Source organism: Scomber japonicus, chromosome 5 (assembly GCF_027409825.1).
Source record: "Scomber japonicus isolate fScoJap1 chromosome 5, fScoJap1.pri, whole genome shotgun sequence".
Classification (NCBI taxonomy): domain Eukaryota; kingdom Metazoa; phylum Chordata; class Actinopteri; order Scombriformes; family Scombridae; genus Scomber; species Scomber japonicus.
In genome coordinates, this window is record NC_070582.1 from 28,271,987 (window position 1) to 28,287,517 (window position 15,531).

The 15,531-nt window shown below is 41.9% G+C and overlaps 1 protein-coding gene across 1 annotated transcript in view; it reads right to left on the minus strand.

The window, feature by feature from the left end:
• Positions 1-15,531, minus strand: part of LOC128358665 (guanine nucleotide-binding protein G(o) subunit alpha-like) — an 80,632-nt gene that overhangs the window by 49,590 nt on the left and 15,511 nt on the right. The window contains exon 3 of the mRNA XM_053319012.1: positions 9,744-9,885. Coding sequence (XP_053174987.1) covers positions 9,744-9,885 — 142 coding nt within the window. The remainder of the gene's footprint in view (positions 1-9,743; positions 9,886-15,531) is intronic.

Sequence of the window (15,531 nt, forward strand, 5' to 3'; positions counted from 1 at the left end):
ACCAGCATTCATGCTTATGAGACCATGAAAAATGGAACGTCAATCTATCAAATAGTTGTTGAAATGTTTCAGTCTGGACCAACAGGCACTGCCCTCCACAGAGGCATGCATGGCTAAAAAAAAACAAACAAACAAAATGTCCTGATGTCCATCAAATGATCCATATGTAATCTAAGCTAACATTTGATGACACACACTCTTAGGGGAAATGTACAATGCTTGTTTCCACCTCAGTAAGTATCACGGAGATGTTACTGAGTCAGGCATCCATCCACTTCCTAAACCGCTTATCCTGTTTCAAGGTTGCAGGATGCTGGAGTCTCTCCCAGTACGCATCGCCTGCCAGTCTGTCACAAAGGCTGGCGTGCACACACACACACACACACACACACTCTGACACATTCATACTCACATTCACACCTACAGGCAATTTAGAGTGGCCAATTCAACAAACCTGCGTGTCTTTGGACTGTGGGAGAGCAGGGGAGAAGGTGCCAGCTCTGCACAGAGAGGGTCCCGACCGACCCTCGGATTCAAACCGACGGGGTGACAGTGAAACGGGCCGCTGTGACCGGTCAACGGTGGAATACTGTCATTATACTGGGACGCTTCCAGTATCTGAGTTAAATGGAGTATTTGTAGATGGGAGCTCGGCTGATCTGGAATAGAAGACGGCTACTTCTCAAAAAGCCACAAACATCTCTTCTTCTATAAATCCTGACAAGTACTGTTCATCTACAGTGTATATGATGACAGATACACTGCAGTATCTTCTTATCTTCATATATAATACATCTGGAAACACAGACAAAGACACTCCCCAAATCTCAGGTATGGGATCATAGTCCTTTCTGTTGCTAGGATACGGTTCATCTCTCTGCTGTGACAATCTCACTTTCATGATGCACTCTTTCTCTCTGTTCTCCCTCTCTCTGGTTTACTATATTTATCCCTCTGTCTCTCTCTCACTGTGCATGCACTCACACACACACGCACGTGCACTCACACACACACACACACAGCTGGCCTAAAATCCACACACCAGCAGTGGGCGGAGTTAAAGATCGAATGTCTTGATGAATTGATGGCTGCAGCCAATTGGATGCTTTATATGGAGCTTAGCTTAGCGATCGATCGGATTTGACTGGCTGAACGGAACACATCGATCGCATCGAGTAAGAATATAGGGAAAATTTGTGTGACAGGATTAAAGGAGAGGAGGTGAAGAGAGGGAGGGAAAGATGATGAGAGGAGATAAAAATAATAGGAGGGAGGAGGGCGACTGGGAAGAAGAGGAAGGACAGGAGAGGGAAAAGGTGAAATGATGATATGAGGAAGGAAGTGATGAGGAGAGACATACGGGAATAAAGGAGAAGAGGAAAGAGGAGAGGATGCGACGAGGAGAGAGACAAAGGGAAGGTGCTGAAAATAACAAAAGAGAAGGAGGGGAGAGAGGAGAGAGAGAGAGAGAGAGAGGGAGGGGAAATCAAAGGGAGCTCAGCACTGCAGGGAGGTGGCAGACTGACACACACTTCAAACACACACATACTCTCTCTCTCTCTCTCTCTCTATCTCAGGCACACACACAAACTTCAAACATATTAATATGTGTGTGTGTGTTGTGTCCATACAATGACCTTCTTAACCTGGTTGGATGGAATCCATAGTGACACACACACAGAAGCTGATTCAAAGCTTCATTTTGACTGATCAGTAATCTCATATGAGTGTGTCACAGGTCTGGAAATGCACACATATTAAGGCCTGATGTGTGTGCAGGCATGCTCTGTTATGAGGACAAAGCCGTAATGAGACCCGAGGTCACATGCAGCATCATCAATGTTCATCTTTAATCTTTCCATGTATGACTCAACCACACACAGCTGGGATGATGCTTTTTGCTCCTTACAATTATCAATTTAGCTTACATCAGCTGTTAAAGATTAGTCATTATAAAAATTAAAAAAGAAACCTACTCATCGATACCCGTTTCAGAAACTGTGTATCGCTTTACAAAATTTGGGTCAAACGTATTTTTTTGGATCAGTCGACAACGGAGCGACTGGCTGTGGAATTATTTTTAGGACTCTGTGAAACTGCATTTAAATGTTTTATGTTTGCTGTTAACGACAAGCTCACGAGCCTCTGGCCTCCTGGATAATTTAACAGTACTGTGTCAAGTTTGTTGTAGAGAAATACTCTTCCATCACTTCGGTGGAATGAAAGGAATTAAATACAAGAGACACAAGGCAGAGCCATGAGATCAGGGTTGTAGCAAACTGTATGTCTGCCATCAGAAACAAAGTACAGAAATACAACCATTAATCAATCCATTACTTGTAAATTATCTAATTAATCTCCAGCTGTTGTGACAACAGATTAATCCATTTAAGTAATTTTTTTTTTTTTTTAAAAAGGTGCACTATGCAGGATTTGTCAGATAGTGTTTATAAACACAGCATTGAAAGTCGGCCCCTTCTTCGTGGCTCAACGAGCAAGCCAGAGAGAGTAGCAGTGGTCGAGCGAGCTAGAGAGTGAATGGAGAGAGAGAGAGAGATAGGAGCTAGCGCGAACAAAGCCATACAACCCAACCTGCTTCTTTTACGACTTAATTACCTACACTGTGGAAGCCCGCTACAGTGTTTGTAACGCCACAGTTTCATTATCAACCAAAAATATTTTCACACTTGTCATGATACCATGTTTGTTTGTTTTAAGGAAACTCATGCACAGTATGCATTTGAAAAGAACATTTCCTTCATAAATGTAATTATTTCCCAGTTTCTTTATCCCTGCATGACAGTAAAGTGAATATTGTTGGGTTGTGGACTGTTGGCCAGGACAAAACTAAAGAGTTGAGGACGTTATTTTCATTTTGGACTGTGGGAAAGAGTGATCAGCAGCTCTACCATCTATACCTAAAGCATTCCAACTGCTCAATCTAAAGTAAATACACAAAGAAATTTAAGCTTAACATTTACATAAGGCTGCTTCCCAATTTCCCCACTATGTCTGTGTTTTTTTTTTGGGGGGGGGGGGTCTCGTCTCAACCTCTAAGCCTGTATTTATTTTTTATTTTTTGAAAACATAAACAGGATTAACGGTGCATTCGCTGGGGACTATTTCTAGCTGCGGATTAATATTTTGGTGTTGAGCATGGATGGTGTATGTGGGATTGACTTAAAATAAACTACAGTAGCCGATCTTATTATGATAAAAGGAGCATGTCACCCTGTGCAGGGTGTGGCTCATTAATGTGTTTTTAATTAGGTTTTGGGAGAACAGGCACAGAGGAATAAGCTATATCAGGCTTTGGATACTCACGCAATACTTGTTAGTAAGACCACGTCGTTGTTGGTTTTGGTAGGATTTCTTTACAATATTCTTGATGCTTTATGAATTGAATATTTATAACAGCAATGTTCTGAAGGCACCCTGAAGCGCTTTGTAGCAGCCACTAATGTAATGATGACCTATAACTTAATAACGGCCGTTAACGTAATAACTTTGCATTGGAATAAAGCTGATAACATAATAACTTGCCAAAAATGTAACAACATTTTTGACCAATAACATAATAACTTTTTCTAGGTTGAAAAAAAGCTTGTATTATTTTTCTCTTGGTAAAACTTAAAAACAGGTTTATTTGACCCAAACATAACACAAGGGCTATGCAGCTATTTGACCTCATAGTAAGTGCAATGGAAGTGTGACATTCTATATCCAAATGAATAAAACCTAAATAAAGTGATATTAGTATATTATGTTATTGGCTCCAGTTATTTTAACCTAGCCAGTAACATAATAACCAGCCGAAATGTTATCACATGACCGGCAAGTTATTACATTATCAGCTTTATTACATTAAAAAAAGGGCAAAATGATTAACTTACCAGCTGTTTTTACATTATTTGCTGCTACACACTTTGTTGCTATAAAACAGGAATTTATATTGTGGATTGGTTTTAGAGTTCAGTGCATTTAGTTAAGATTGCAACAATAAGCTAAAATGAAATGATTTATCATGAACATAAAAGAAGGTGGCTGGTGAATGCGTGCTTGTTTAGAAGGTTTTGGATACTTCAGGGTGTCATAAAGGAGAGCTGCTGTATTTACCCCCACCTGAAACTACACTTAAGTGAGTCCATGTGCAGGTTGTTTTACTCTTTAACGAGCAGAGGGAACATTGTCATCACAGGGGCGTTGTTCATACACACACACACACACACACACAGACGTGAGGATAACTAGCTGGTTTCCACAACAACAGGCAGCAACCTGTCTGCCACCTCCCTCCCTCCCCTTCTCTCTCTCTCTCTCTCTCTCGCTCCATCTATTCTTTCATATCTATCCCTCTTTTCATATTATCTTCCTCTCGTCTTCCCTTCATCTCTCTATTCAAGAGTCCATCGAGACGCAAAGTGTTTTTCTGATGTCAGTTGTTGTGTACGTGCCTGTGTGCGTGTGCTGTAGTCGAGTAGCAGCTGGGCCCTTAATTTCCCTCTCTGCATCAGTCCTTCCATCTTACGATAGTGTCTTAAACACGCAAATAAGAGCGCTAACCACGATGCTAGAAGTACAGTATTACTATAATGCAGGAACTGGGGAGGGGAATGACATATATGGATTAGTACAACTACAGTATAATATTGTTGAATGTAAGGTTTAAGGAGAATAGAAAAATATAACTGTGAAAGACAATGTGATGTGACTTACTCAGACATGGAAATGTAACTTTTTAAAGACTGAAACAAAATGTTGGCGTCTTGAATGAGAGCTGGTCATCTCAAGCTTGTACATACAGTGCAGCAGTGTTAGTTAACCACTGGTGTACCGTTCTGCCTCTGACTTCATCTGTTCCTACAAGCAGGTCAACCAACAGCGAAACAAATATGGTTGAGCATGCATGCACACACATAATGTAAAGCTGGTGAATTTCCACCCCAAGATGCACTGAAGCAATTAGTGTATAGGAAGCGGAGCCTGGGGCTTGATGATCAGCAACACTTGCACTGGCCCGCTCTCAAGAAAAAAAAAAAAAAAAAAAAAATATATATATATATATATATATATATATATATATATATAAAAATAAATCACTAGCTATTGCTTTAGGCTCACTCTTTGAGATGCACTGATGCTATTCAGAGGAAGCAGTGCTCAAGATTCACTTGCATTTCTGTGTAATCAGCACAGTGGAGGTGGAAGAAAGCCCAGCTGTGCCCTGACAAAGCACCCAAGTGTAAAGATAATGTATGTGCTATAATTAATAGAGGGCCCAGCATACAGTACTGGTGTTAGTGTATATCCAGGCAGAAATGCCCAAAAAATGCTGTACATAAATATTCAGAATTGTTCATAGGTTGCATTTATTTATATTGGACCCAATACCACTATATAACACAGAGGTATAAGATATATCAGGCTATGGATGCAAGTACAATAGTTGTAAGCAGGAAAAGTTGATTGTTGGTTTGGTTCTGGACATAAACTAACTATGAACTGACTATAAAAAATATAGAAAATCACCAGACATGTCTTATTAACCCTCCACAGTTAAATTCAGTTTTGTGATTTAGTTTTGGTTGTTTATTTTTTTTTAGTTGGTCCCATTGTGAGGGATTTTAATTGGTTTAAAATTCAAATTTTCAACCAACTCATGAAACAAACGTTAGCTTAATTAGTTAGCTAGCTACGCTGTCAAAAACGGAGTCAAGATGAGTTGATTGTTGGTTTGGCTCTGCAGATGAGATTTGATGACTGTAAGAAAAATACAGAAAATCGCCAGACATCTCCTTTAATGGCTGACATTCAAAAAGGAGCTTCTTCTTAGAAAACCTCGATGAAAACTGCTTGAAGATTCATACAACAGTGCCAAAACGCCATCTATTTCAAGCCCGCTATCATTGTGTGTTTGTGTGTGTGTGTTCAGTGTATGTGTCACACCGCCCTTGGACATGAGCTTGCGGAATGTGTTGAGAGCAAGGCAAAACACTGGGTTGCCACAGCAACTAGCCAAGGCCTGGGGAAACAGATGGGGGGGGGGGGGGGGGGTGTTATCAGAAGACGAGGCGAGAGCAAGCAAAAGCACAAAAAAAAAGGTAGGACAGGTGGAGTTGAATATTGATGACCGTAATTTACCATACGGACAAAGAAAGAAAGAGTGGGGGGAAGAAAGTTAAAGAAAGAAAGAAAAAAGGGAAGACGAATTAAAAGGAAGGAGAGTGATTTCAATCCCAGCTGCGAAGGATGATAATAAGAAAACGCCATACGTGTAGATTAGTGTCCCATTTTGCAGCTCAGCTCCTCATCCTTTATTTGTGTGAATTGGACATTTGCCGGTTACTTTGAGGGGAAGTCTGAGGTAGAATGTAAGGTGTAGTTTAAACACGGCTCGGTCTGCTCTCTATCTCTGTCTCATCCACTGTCACATTCTCGCCATTCTCTCGTAAATAATCTCCTCTCCTTCCTCTTTCCCTCTCAGGCTTTCTGGCTTCCACATTAAACACAATATGTCTGTCTTCATTCCAGTTCTGCTTTATTTTCCTCTGACATCGTTCTGTCATCCTTTTACACTTTGTCTGGAAACAGAGTCGATCCATTACCCTCCGTGAATTATATCAAGTTATTTCACTAAACGTGTCTTTATTTAAAGTTCATTAAAAAGTGACTCAGCAGAATGCGGTTTACATTAACTGCCAACCAAAGCAAAACATTACATTACATTGTGTGTTAATGCGGCTGGGTATACTTCGGCTGAATCTCAAGGTTTCTCAAATTGCTTGGTTACCATGGTAATGATTTTATGATGGTTTTTTTCTGAATTATTCAGTGCGTTCATTACCTTGATGTGAAGGTGCAAACACATCCTGAGCACAATGAACAGTAAAAACCTGCTCCTCCAGGTTCAGGGCCGAGTCCAAATGCCCACGAGAGGAACTAACAAGTTGTTTATTTGCAACGGCTGCACAGCTCAGCACCTCTGCTCGGGGGTGACGCTGCACCCTGGAGGCCCAGCAGGTGTGCTTTTGATTTCCGTAAATTGAAACAAAGTGAAATATTGGTGTTACGTATATTAACCTCCATCTGCCCATCTGTACATTATCTACACTTGTTAAAGCTGGGGCTCATAATTAACATATCCAGACAGAGAACCACATTTACTCAAAACTCACACAAGCAATGTAGAGTCAATGTGAATAGTTAAACCTGAGGCGCAATGTCTTTTGACTGGAGGATCAACCAGCCAATAAACATGGAGAATAACTCCGTATTTTTCTCCTCCAACTCTAAACCCCTTCCATCACCGCTTGTTTTCATTTCATGCCACACTTTGATTCAATTTCTCTTTCTTGCCTTCTTTGTTCTGATGTAGCAATAAGGAGGCTGATAAAATATGTTGGAAACAGACCAACGCGGGGCACACAATTAGCACCAGCTCACCGTTTAAATGCTGGTAAAATATGCAAGCAGCTGCTAGATTTTCAGTCACAAGGCAAAAAAAAAAAAAGGTAAAATTTGAACATTCACTAGCTGTTTGGACACTGGACAAAAAAAAAGCTAATTCTGTGCCCTGCAAATGTATTTTCCCTTCACTTTTTCTCTTCTCTTTGGTAATCCTGTTTACAAGATCCACTCCTGCAGCTCAGTGAGGGCCACTCCCATCAGCTGTTTACCCAGCTCGTTCCCTCCATCAGAACACACTGATCAGATACATGCAGAGAGGAACAGACGGAGGAGAGGAGGAGGAGAAACTTTACTTTAGCCGCATAACCTCTGACACATCACTTATGACCACCTTACCAACATACACATACACACACACACACACACACACACACACACACACACTGCCTTTTTCCCCCCTAAATGACTCTATGGCACCAATAACCCATCTTGCCTGAGGCCCTTCGTTCACCTCTGACTAGAAATGCAATATCAAGATATATTACAGTAAACACACACATACACACACACACACACACACACACACACACAAACGTACACACATATCATATCCAAATCAATAGGTGTACTGTTATTTCAGCCCTCTACTCTGTATCAATAGCTTCATTGTGATTAAAAATATACTGTGCCTTTGGGTAAGGTTAAGGCCAATGACACGTGTCTGTTTGTGTGTGTGTGTGTGTGTGTGTGTGTGTGTGTGTCTCTTTTACTCTGATATTCAACAAAACTTGTTGACAAAGACGAACCTGTGCCCGCTCGCAGGGCCACTTCCACTTTTGGAACAGAATGTGTGAATTTGATTAAAGCAGTCAGGAGTCAACATTACTTTTTTTTTTTAAGAAGAAAAAAAACGGTATATTATATTCTAATCTCAACTCTAATGTCCTGAATTATGTGAATTTTGGGAGCTAAAAAAAAGGAGGTGAGGGAAGGGGGGGGGGGGTCAGGCCAGGAGAGGTTGGTGTAATATGGCCATTACATCTCTAATTAACCTCATCCCATTGCTCCCACTGCTCTGCATGAGATAGAACCTGATGCTTTCTTCTGTGGATTAGACTCATAATCCTCAGTTAACCTATCATATAGTGAAATTGTGTGCTTTGGGATTTGGAGGATTTAGGAGCAGGACTAACACGGATCGGTATGAAGGAATTCTGGCTTGAGCTCCACAAGAGGTAGGTGGCACCCGTTCCCGTTAGACCCCAACTAACCTTTTTTGAAAATAACTAAAGAAGGAAATCTACTACTCCAATTTACATCCTGACTTAATATCTCCTCATATGTAAGACTTCTGAAAATAATGAATATGTGTGATTGTAGTTTTCGGCCTAAAAAATGATTATGATATCTAAAGCCTAGATTTAACCTCTGCTCAACCACCTCCAGCTTAAAAGGTTTACACTACTAATGGGAGTAGTTGAATCATGTGACGCCTGTGCAGACTAAACAGGAAGTGTCTCAAGCACCTGAAAGTCTTATGACACATCCTGATCCAATAGTAAGTTACCAGGATGCCCTTTACAGAAAATGTTAGTAACTTGTTTCACTTTCACAGTGTGCGTGTGTGTGTGTGTGTGTGTGTGTCTTCATCAGTGTGGGTGGAAAATGCTGTTACTGTTAAGGATCTCTTACCATTAACAGCACTGTGACATTAACAACATCCCCCTCCCACCATCATCAGATGCTTCATGTATACATCGTTACACAGTGACAGGATCATGTAGAAACAACAGTATCCTCCTGCATTGATCGTGACAAATTTGCTGCAATTACAGTCCAAATTATTCTGTTGATCCCTGTGCATACTTTTTTTTTTTTTTTTTCAGTTCCGGGAGGTCAGAACAAGGACCTGAGGCTGGTATACATCAGTGTCTCTGCTCAAGAGATACTTTATCAGGTCCCGATACAAGAGCTGGAGAGCCGGCGCTCTGGTTGAAAGACAGTAACTGGGTGTACGGTACGCTGCGCCCTCTGCCTGAACTTCAGCACTTCTTGTGGCCTTCGTCCAGCGCCTACTTGCTGCGTTCAGGACTGGAGGCTCCACATTTGGAGCACTGGCTCGGGGACTGGCGTTGGACGACATCTTGGTTTAACCTTATTCAGTACAGTTTTGGATTCGAGAATATAAACAGTCTTGAGACACTATCTGTGGGAGCTTACGCAACGTGACATCATGCACTTATCATTCGGTTGAGTGTATCTGGCGAGTCAAGTGTGTATATGTCTGTGTGTGTGTGTGTGTGTGTGTGTGTATATGTGTGTTTGCAAGTGCTGACCTTCCGTTCTTTGTCTCCGTACTCCAGGCCCAGTGTATCCATGGCGCGGACGATGGCGGCCAGGGATTGGATGGTGTTGCTGTAAACGACAGGCTTGTACTGCTTTACGTCGTCGCCAGAGAAACCGTCCTCGTGGATGATTCTGAAACACACACACACACACACACACATTAGTCAACTGGTCAAATAGCTTGGGCACAATAATAACAGCGTCTTATATACTGTCATACAGAGAGCTTAGGGTAGAGAAAACACAGGGATACATTGACTGAAATATATATGTGTAGATATCACAGAAAGGTCAATTAAAAGTTATTCAAATGAATGAAGATGAAGATACGGAAATGTCTTCCTTATATGGGTTAAGGGGAAGGTTAGGAAGAATGTGGGGTGACATGAGTGGTGGAAGGATGATTACAAGAAAAACACCCCAAAAACACTCCATAACCAGTGGGCCAAGCTGACATTTAGGCACGCGTTGCTAGCAGCGGCCTTTCCTGTTGTTTTAAATGTCATGCAGTCTCTCACTAACACACAGTCTAACTAACACAAGGGCACACCAACAGACAGCCAGGCGGACAGATCGGCAGGGATCGGACCAATCAGACAAAGTCACAGAGGCACAGAGATGACACACGCAGACACGAGAACAGACAGTACACCGGGAAACAACTGCGTGATGGATACAGACAGACAGATACGGGCCGGCACAACATTGTAAAGCGTCTGGGGCTGGACAACCTTCCTACATGTTAATTAGCGTGGGTGGGGGGGGGGGGTGGGGGGGGGGGGGTGGGGGGGTGGGGGGTTGGAACATGCCCTCTGCACAGCCAGGGCTCGAGTATGACTTTCTCATGAACTACAGTTAACCTTTCCAAACAACTACATTCCTTACAGCCCTGTTATCTATTACCATCCACCAGTATAAATCCCTATTATTGAGGCTCTGCCCTCCTGACACCACCTGACACACCATGTAGATTACCATGGAGCACCCCCCACCCACTAATCTCTATGATGTGGGAAATACAGTTTTTACGATATACACTCCCCGGAGCCAATCACCAGTTTAGAGATCTTTAAGCGAGGATGCCGACTAACTTGATGCTGATGTCAAAGCTCCTCAGTCACTACATTAAAAGCAACACCCAGATTTTTTTTTTTTTTTTGGGGGGGGGTTAAAAGGCTTATTCACAGAGAGCATACAGTGATCACGCACCATGAAATCAGACTGAAATTACACCAACAACGCTGAGAGAACAAATGTAGCCATTGTAGCCGGCCGATATGTCGTTGGAGAAGTTAAAAAGAACAACTTTTACAACTTGAATGAGAAGCACGGGGACTTTAATTGGTCCTGCTGAAAAACATTCAAAAATACTCGAGGTGCTAGAATAGTTAGGGCAGGAAAAATGGACTGTCTGTATGCATGTATGTAGCATAAATGTACGCTGAGGTAGAAGACTGACGACTGTTAGATTAGCATAAAGACTGTAAACAGCTGACCTTGCTCTGTGAAAAAAGTGACACAATTCATCTAAACCTCTAAAGCACCTTTACACTTCATTAACTGATACATCTCATATGTTTAATCACCAGGTAACAAGCAGAGTCTTCCCCTGAGATGATGAGATAACGAGATTTCATTAGTGAGCTTTATAGCTTTATAGGCAGAGACAGGCTAGCTGTTTCCCCCTGTTTCCAGTCTTTGTGCTAAGCTAAGCTAAGCAGCTGCTGGCTCTCAACTACGGCAGTTCTTAAGAGTGTGTTTCCCAAAAGGTTCTGTGCTATTTTTGACAAGCCATTAACTGTTTTGAATCATTTTTTCAGTATACCCAAATTTTAATATTCCAGCATCCAACATATGAATATTTTCTGGTTTATTTAGTCTTCTGTGACAGTAAATTGTCTAATAAAATAAATATCTTTATGGTTAGGACAAAAGAAGGATGTCACCTTTGGCTTTGGTGAACATTTTTCACCATTTTCTGACATTCTATAGAATATACTACTATATACTAAATGACTCATCAATGAATCAAGAAAATAATCAACAGATTATTCCAGAATGAAAATAATTGTTAGCTGCAGTCCTGATCTTGTTGATCTCTCTCTCACACACACACACAGTCTCACATACACCTCAGCAGCTAGAGCATTGTCTGTATACATTAGAGCTTCTCTTTCTGTGTGCTATACATCTGTATGCAAGTTTTTGTGTGATCATGTTTATGTTGCGTTAGTGTGCGTGTGCGTGTGTGTGTGTGTGTGTGTGTGTGTGTGTGTGTGTGTGTGTGTGTGTCTCTGGAGGACAGCATGGTCCCAGGTAGTGTAATGTTTCAGAACAATCAGGCAGCCTGCTAGTCCTATATAAATACACCAGGCTCCTATTTACATCTGTGACTTTTACACAGAGGTCTGGAGCACTGATCGGATATATTGTTCATTTTTATCTGTGTGATGTCCACATCAGCTTACATGTCCAATAAAAACTTCACACAGAGCAGGAAACAAACATCTTCTTGTGTTTAACTTTTAGTCTGTCCTCTCTTCTCTTGCTCTCCTAATGACTTGCCACCCCGACACTTCTTCTGAAGTTCCTCTTTCAGTCGCTCTTTGCATCAGCGAGGTGAAACAAGGACGAACTCTTAATTGGATGCTGCGGTCTCTGAGGAAACCGAGCGCGGAGCTGAAGATGCCAAGAAAGAGGGGATGCGTGTTTCACGGTGACATGAAACACCAGTCGGAGTGAGCCTAAAGAATAGAGCTAGGGTGCTCCTGAGAGCCAGAGTGCCTGAATCCAACTACATCATTAAGAGTTTATCTTACTGTTGCATTAGCATTTAAAACACAGAAGATGTACTTTTCATAGTGCACAACAAAGAAAATATTCCTCATGAGGAGAGATGTATGGTGTAAACTTTTCCACACGTTTAACCAGTTCAAGTAGAAATCAATGTGGGAGGGTTAAAGGTTAATACTATTATACTTTTGTTAACATAGTATAGAGAAAAAGAAAAGGCAGGAGAGTCAAAAACAGTGAATACAGCTGGAAAGAAAATGTAAGAGAAACTAGATGGAGCAAAGGTTTAAGATTAGTGTTGTAGCAAGTGTAATTAAAAGATGTATCACGCGCCTTTGTGTGTGTTTGTGTGTGTGTGTGTGTGTGTGTGTGTTAGTGTGTGTGGCTGGCCTGCTGACGTGAGTTTTCATGCATGAGGACCTTATCTCATTACCCACTCTCCAAGCCCTTCTGTCAGCAAAGAGAGAGGTCCGTGTGTGTGTTTGTGTGCATGTGTGTGTGTGTGTGTGTGTGTGTGTGTGTGTGTGTGTGTGTGTGTGTGTGTGTGTGATTTCCCTCAGTTTTGGCACAATCTGCACAGTGACCTGAAACATAGTTTAGTTTGACACTGAGCCAGACAGATGGACAGAGAGAGACTAACATATGGGCAATTTAACAGAGATATTACTCCATGATATCATCACTCTGCTCCAATTTTGGGAAACTTGTAGCAGGTGTTTAGTGTCATGATGGATATCAGTTAGCCACCAATAATCATGAAACGATCTGGATCTGTGTGTTGCTGGGCTGTAATGTATATTATAAATATCGCCAACAACAAAAAAGTTCAAAGTAGTTTTTTTGGATGTGGAGTGTGTGTATGACACTGTCCAGCAGCAACTAGTAATGTTAAAGTGGTTTGAACGTTGGCATTATAAGCTTCAACAGAGGTAGCACCAGGTTCAATATACTAAGTCATAGAATACTCTCTTAGTAGTTTAGTAAACCATGAAACATTTAATATTGACAGGATATGCTACAATGTGTGCAACGTCAATCAAACAGCGATTTCAAAATGTTGCTGCCAATTCAAAGATCCCCTCCATACACACACTGTACACGCTGCAAACTCATTAGTATTAGGATCAGTATGTTATATGAATTTGGTTCCAATAACTAATTAAGATGAGGGTGAGCTCAGAGCTGTATTCAACACTTTATTGATCAGAGATATTGTTTTTTTTACTTGGATGGATGGTGAGGAGCACCACCCTTATGAGCAGCTGACCCCATTCAGTCACGCCTGCGTGGCTCCATCTGCCATTAGCGAGCTAGCCATAACATTTTTTATATTTTTTTTATTTTTAATAATGTAGTCCAAGTTAAAGAAATCAGGCTGCTCTTATAAAGTTGTTGGTTCAGCAGTGCAGCTGCCTTTAAGGGGTGCACTGTAGAGGAACATTTTGCCAATCTCAGCAAATATTAGCATCGGCCTGCGCGCTCACCCGGCCGTGCCGATTGGCCAGCTTATAGGCAATTAAGTGATGACAACCGCTCTTTAGCATGGTCGCCCTGAGGGGAGCTGGTGCGAATGGAGCCGACATCCAAAACTTCCCCTGGGGAACACATGTGAGATATCACACATTTGTGTACGGTCTGTTACAAAAACATGTCAGCAAAGTATACTGTGGTATGAAGATACACCCGCTCAAATCAAGTGTCTATAGCTCACCTAAAACCTGGAACAAAGCCTTTTGTGTAAAGATGACTCTCTGACCCCTGCTTACAGACAGACAGATGCTTAAAACTGTGTTAAACTTGACATTAGATCAGATGTATGTTGCATATTTATTGAAATATAATGCACAACAGCTCATAAGGTCAGCATCTCTGACTACCATAAACACAAGCGGCAACAATACCAAAAGAGAGGACCCTGCTGGTCCATATTCACTTATCTGCTGCACACACACATTGTATCAATCCCAACATGCCTGCCTCTCTCCTCTCTGTCTCCCATTATCCCCCACACTCGTATTTTTATCCTCACACCTACTCATGTGAACACACAAACACAGAGCCTACACATCGCACTGTGCAATTAGGTCTTTATCTCTGTTCTGCATTGTTGCTAACCACCACTGTTTGTCCTGACACACACGCACGCTTACACACACACACACACACACACACACACACACACACACACACACACACAAATGACCCTGTGAGATTGGTTCTTTATCGCTATGCTGTGCATCTTTGTCAAAAGAGCTCTTAGTTGTGACAAAGTGCACGCCGACCAGCTCCTGTCAACACTTTCGGACGGTTACTCACATCTGTGTGTGTGTGTGTGTGTGTGTGTGTGTGTGTGTGAGTGTTTAAGGGAGTGTTAGAGCAAGTGCAAAGTGTGTAGGAGAAAGAGGGGATAAAAATGTGATGGGTGATAATGGGGATGAGAGAGAGAGAGAGAATGAAAGAAAGGGTTGAGATAATCAGAAAATAAGAATCTATATATAACCAAAAGTGTCAGTAATACAGCTCCAACACTGACACACACACACACACACACACACACACACACACACACACACACACACACACACACACACACACACACACACACACACACACACACACACACACACACACACACACACACACACACACACACACACAGTGAAATGGAGGCATCAGCTGCTCTGTCATTTGGCTCCACTCACTTGCCATCACACCTTGAGGTCAAGCAGTAACATCCTGTACACATACTTTATCACACACAAACCTCTCTGCCGTCCTCTTGGGATCTGTGTCTGTTTTACTTTTTAGGCCATGCTCACAGCGCCCGCTCCGGGGGCTCCGTTCCCCCACCACGCTCCTGAATGAAACATCTGAACTATGATGGATTGTGCTTAAATTTGGTGCAAATATTGATGATTTCCAGACAATGTATCCTACCGATTTTGGTAATGTTGCAACCTTTCCTCTAACATTGGGACATTGTTC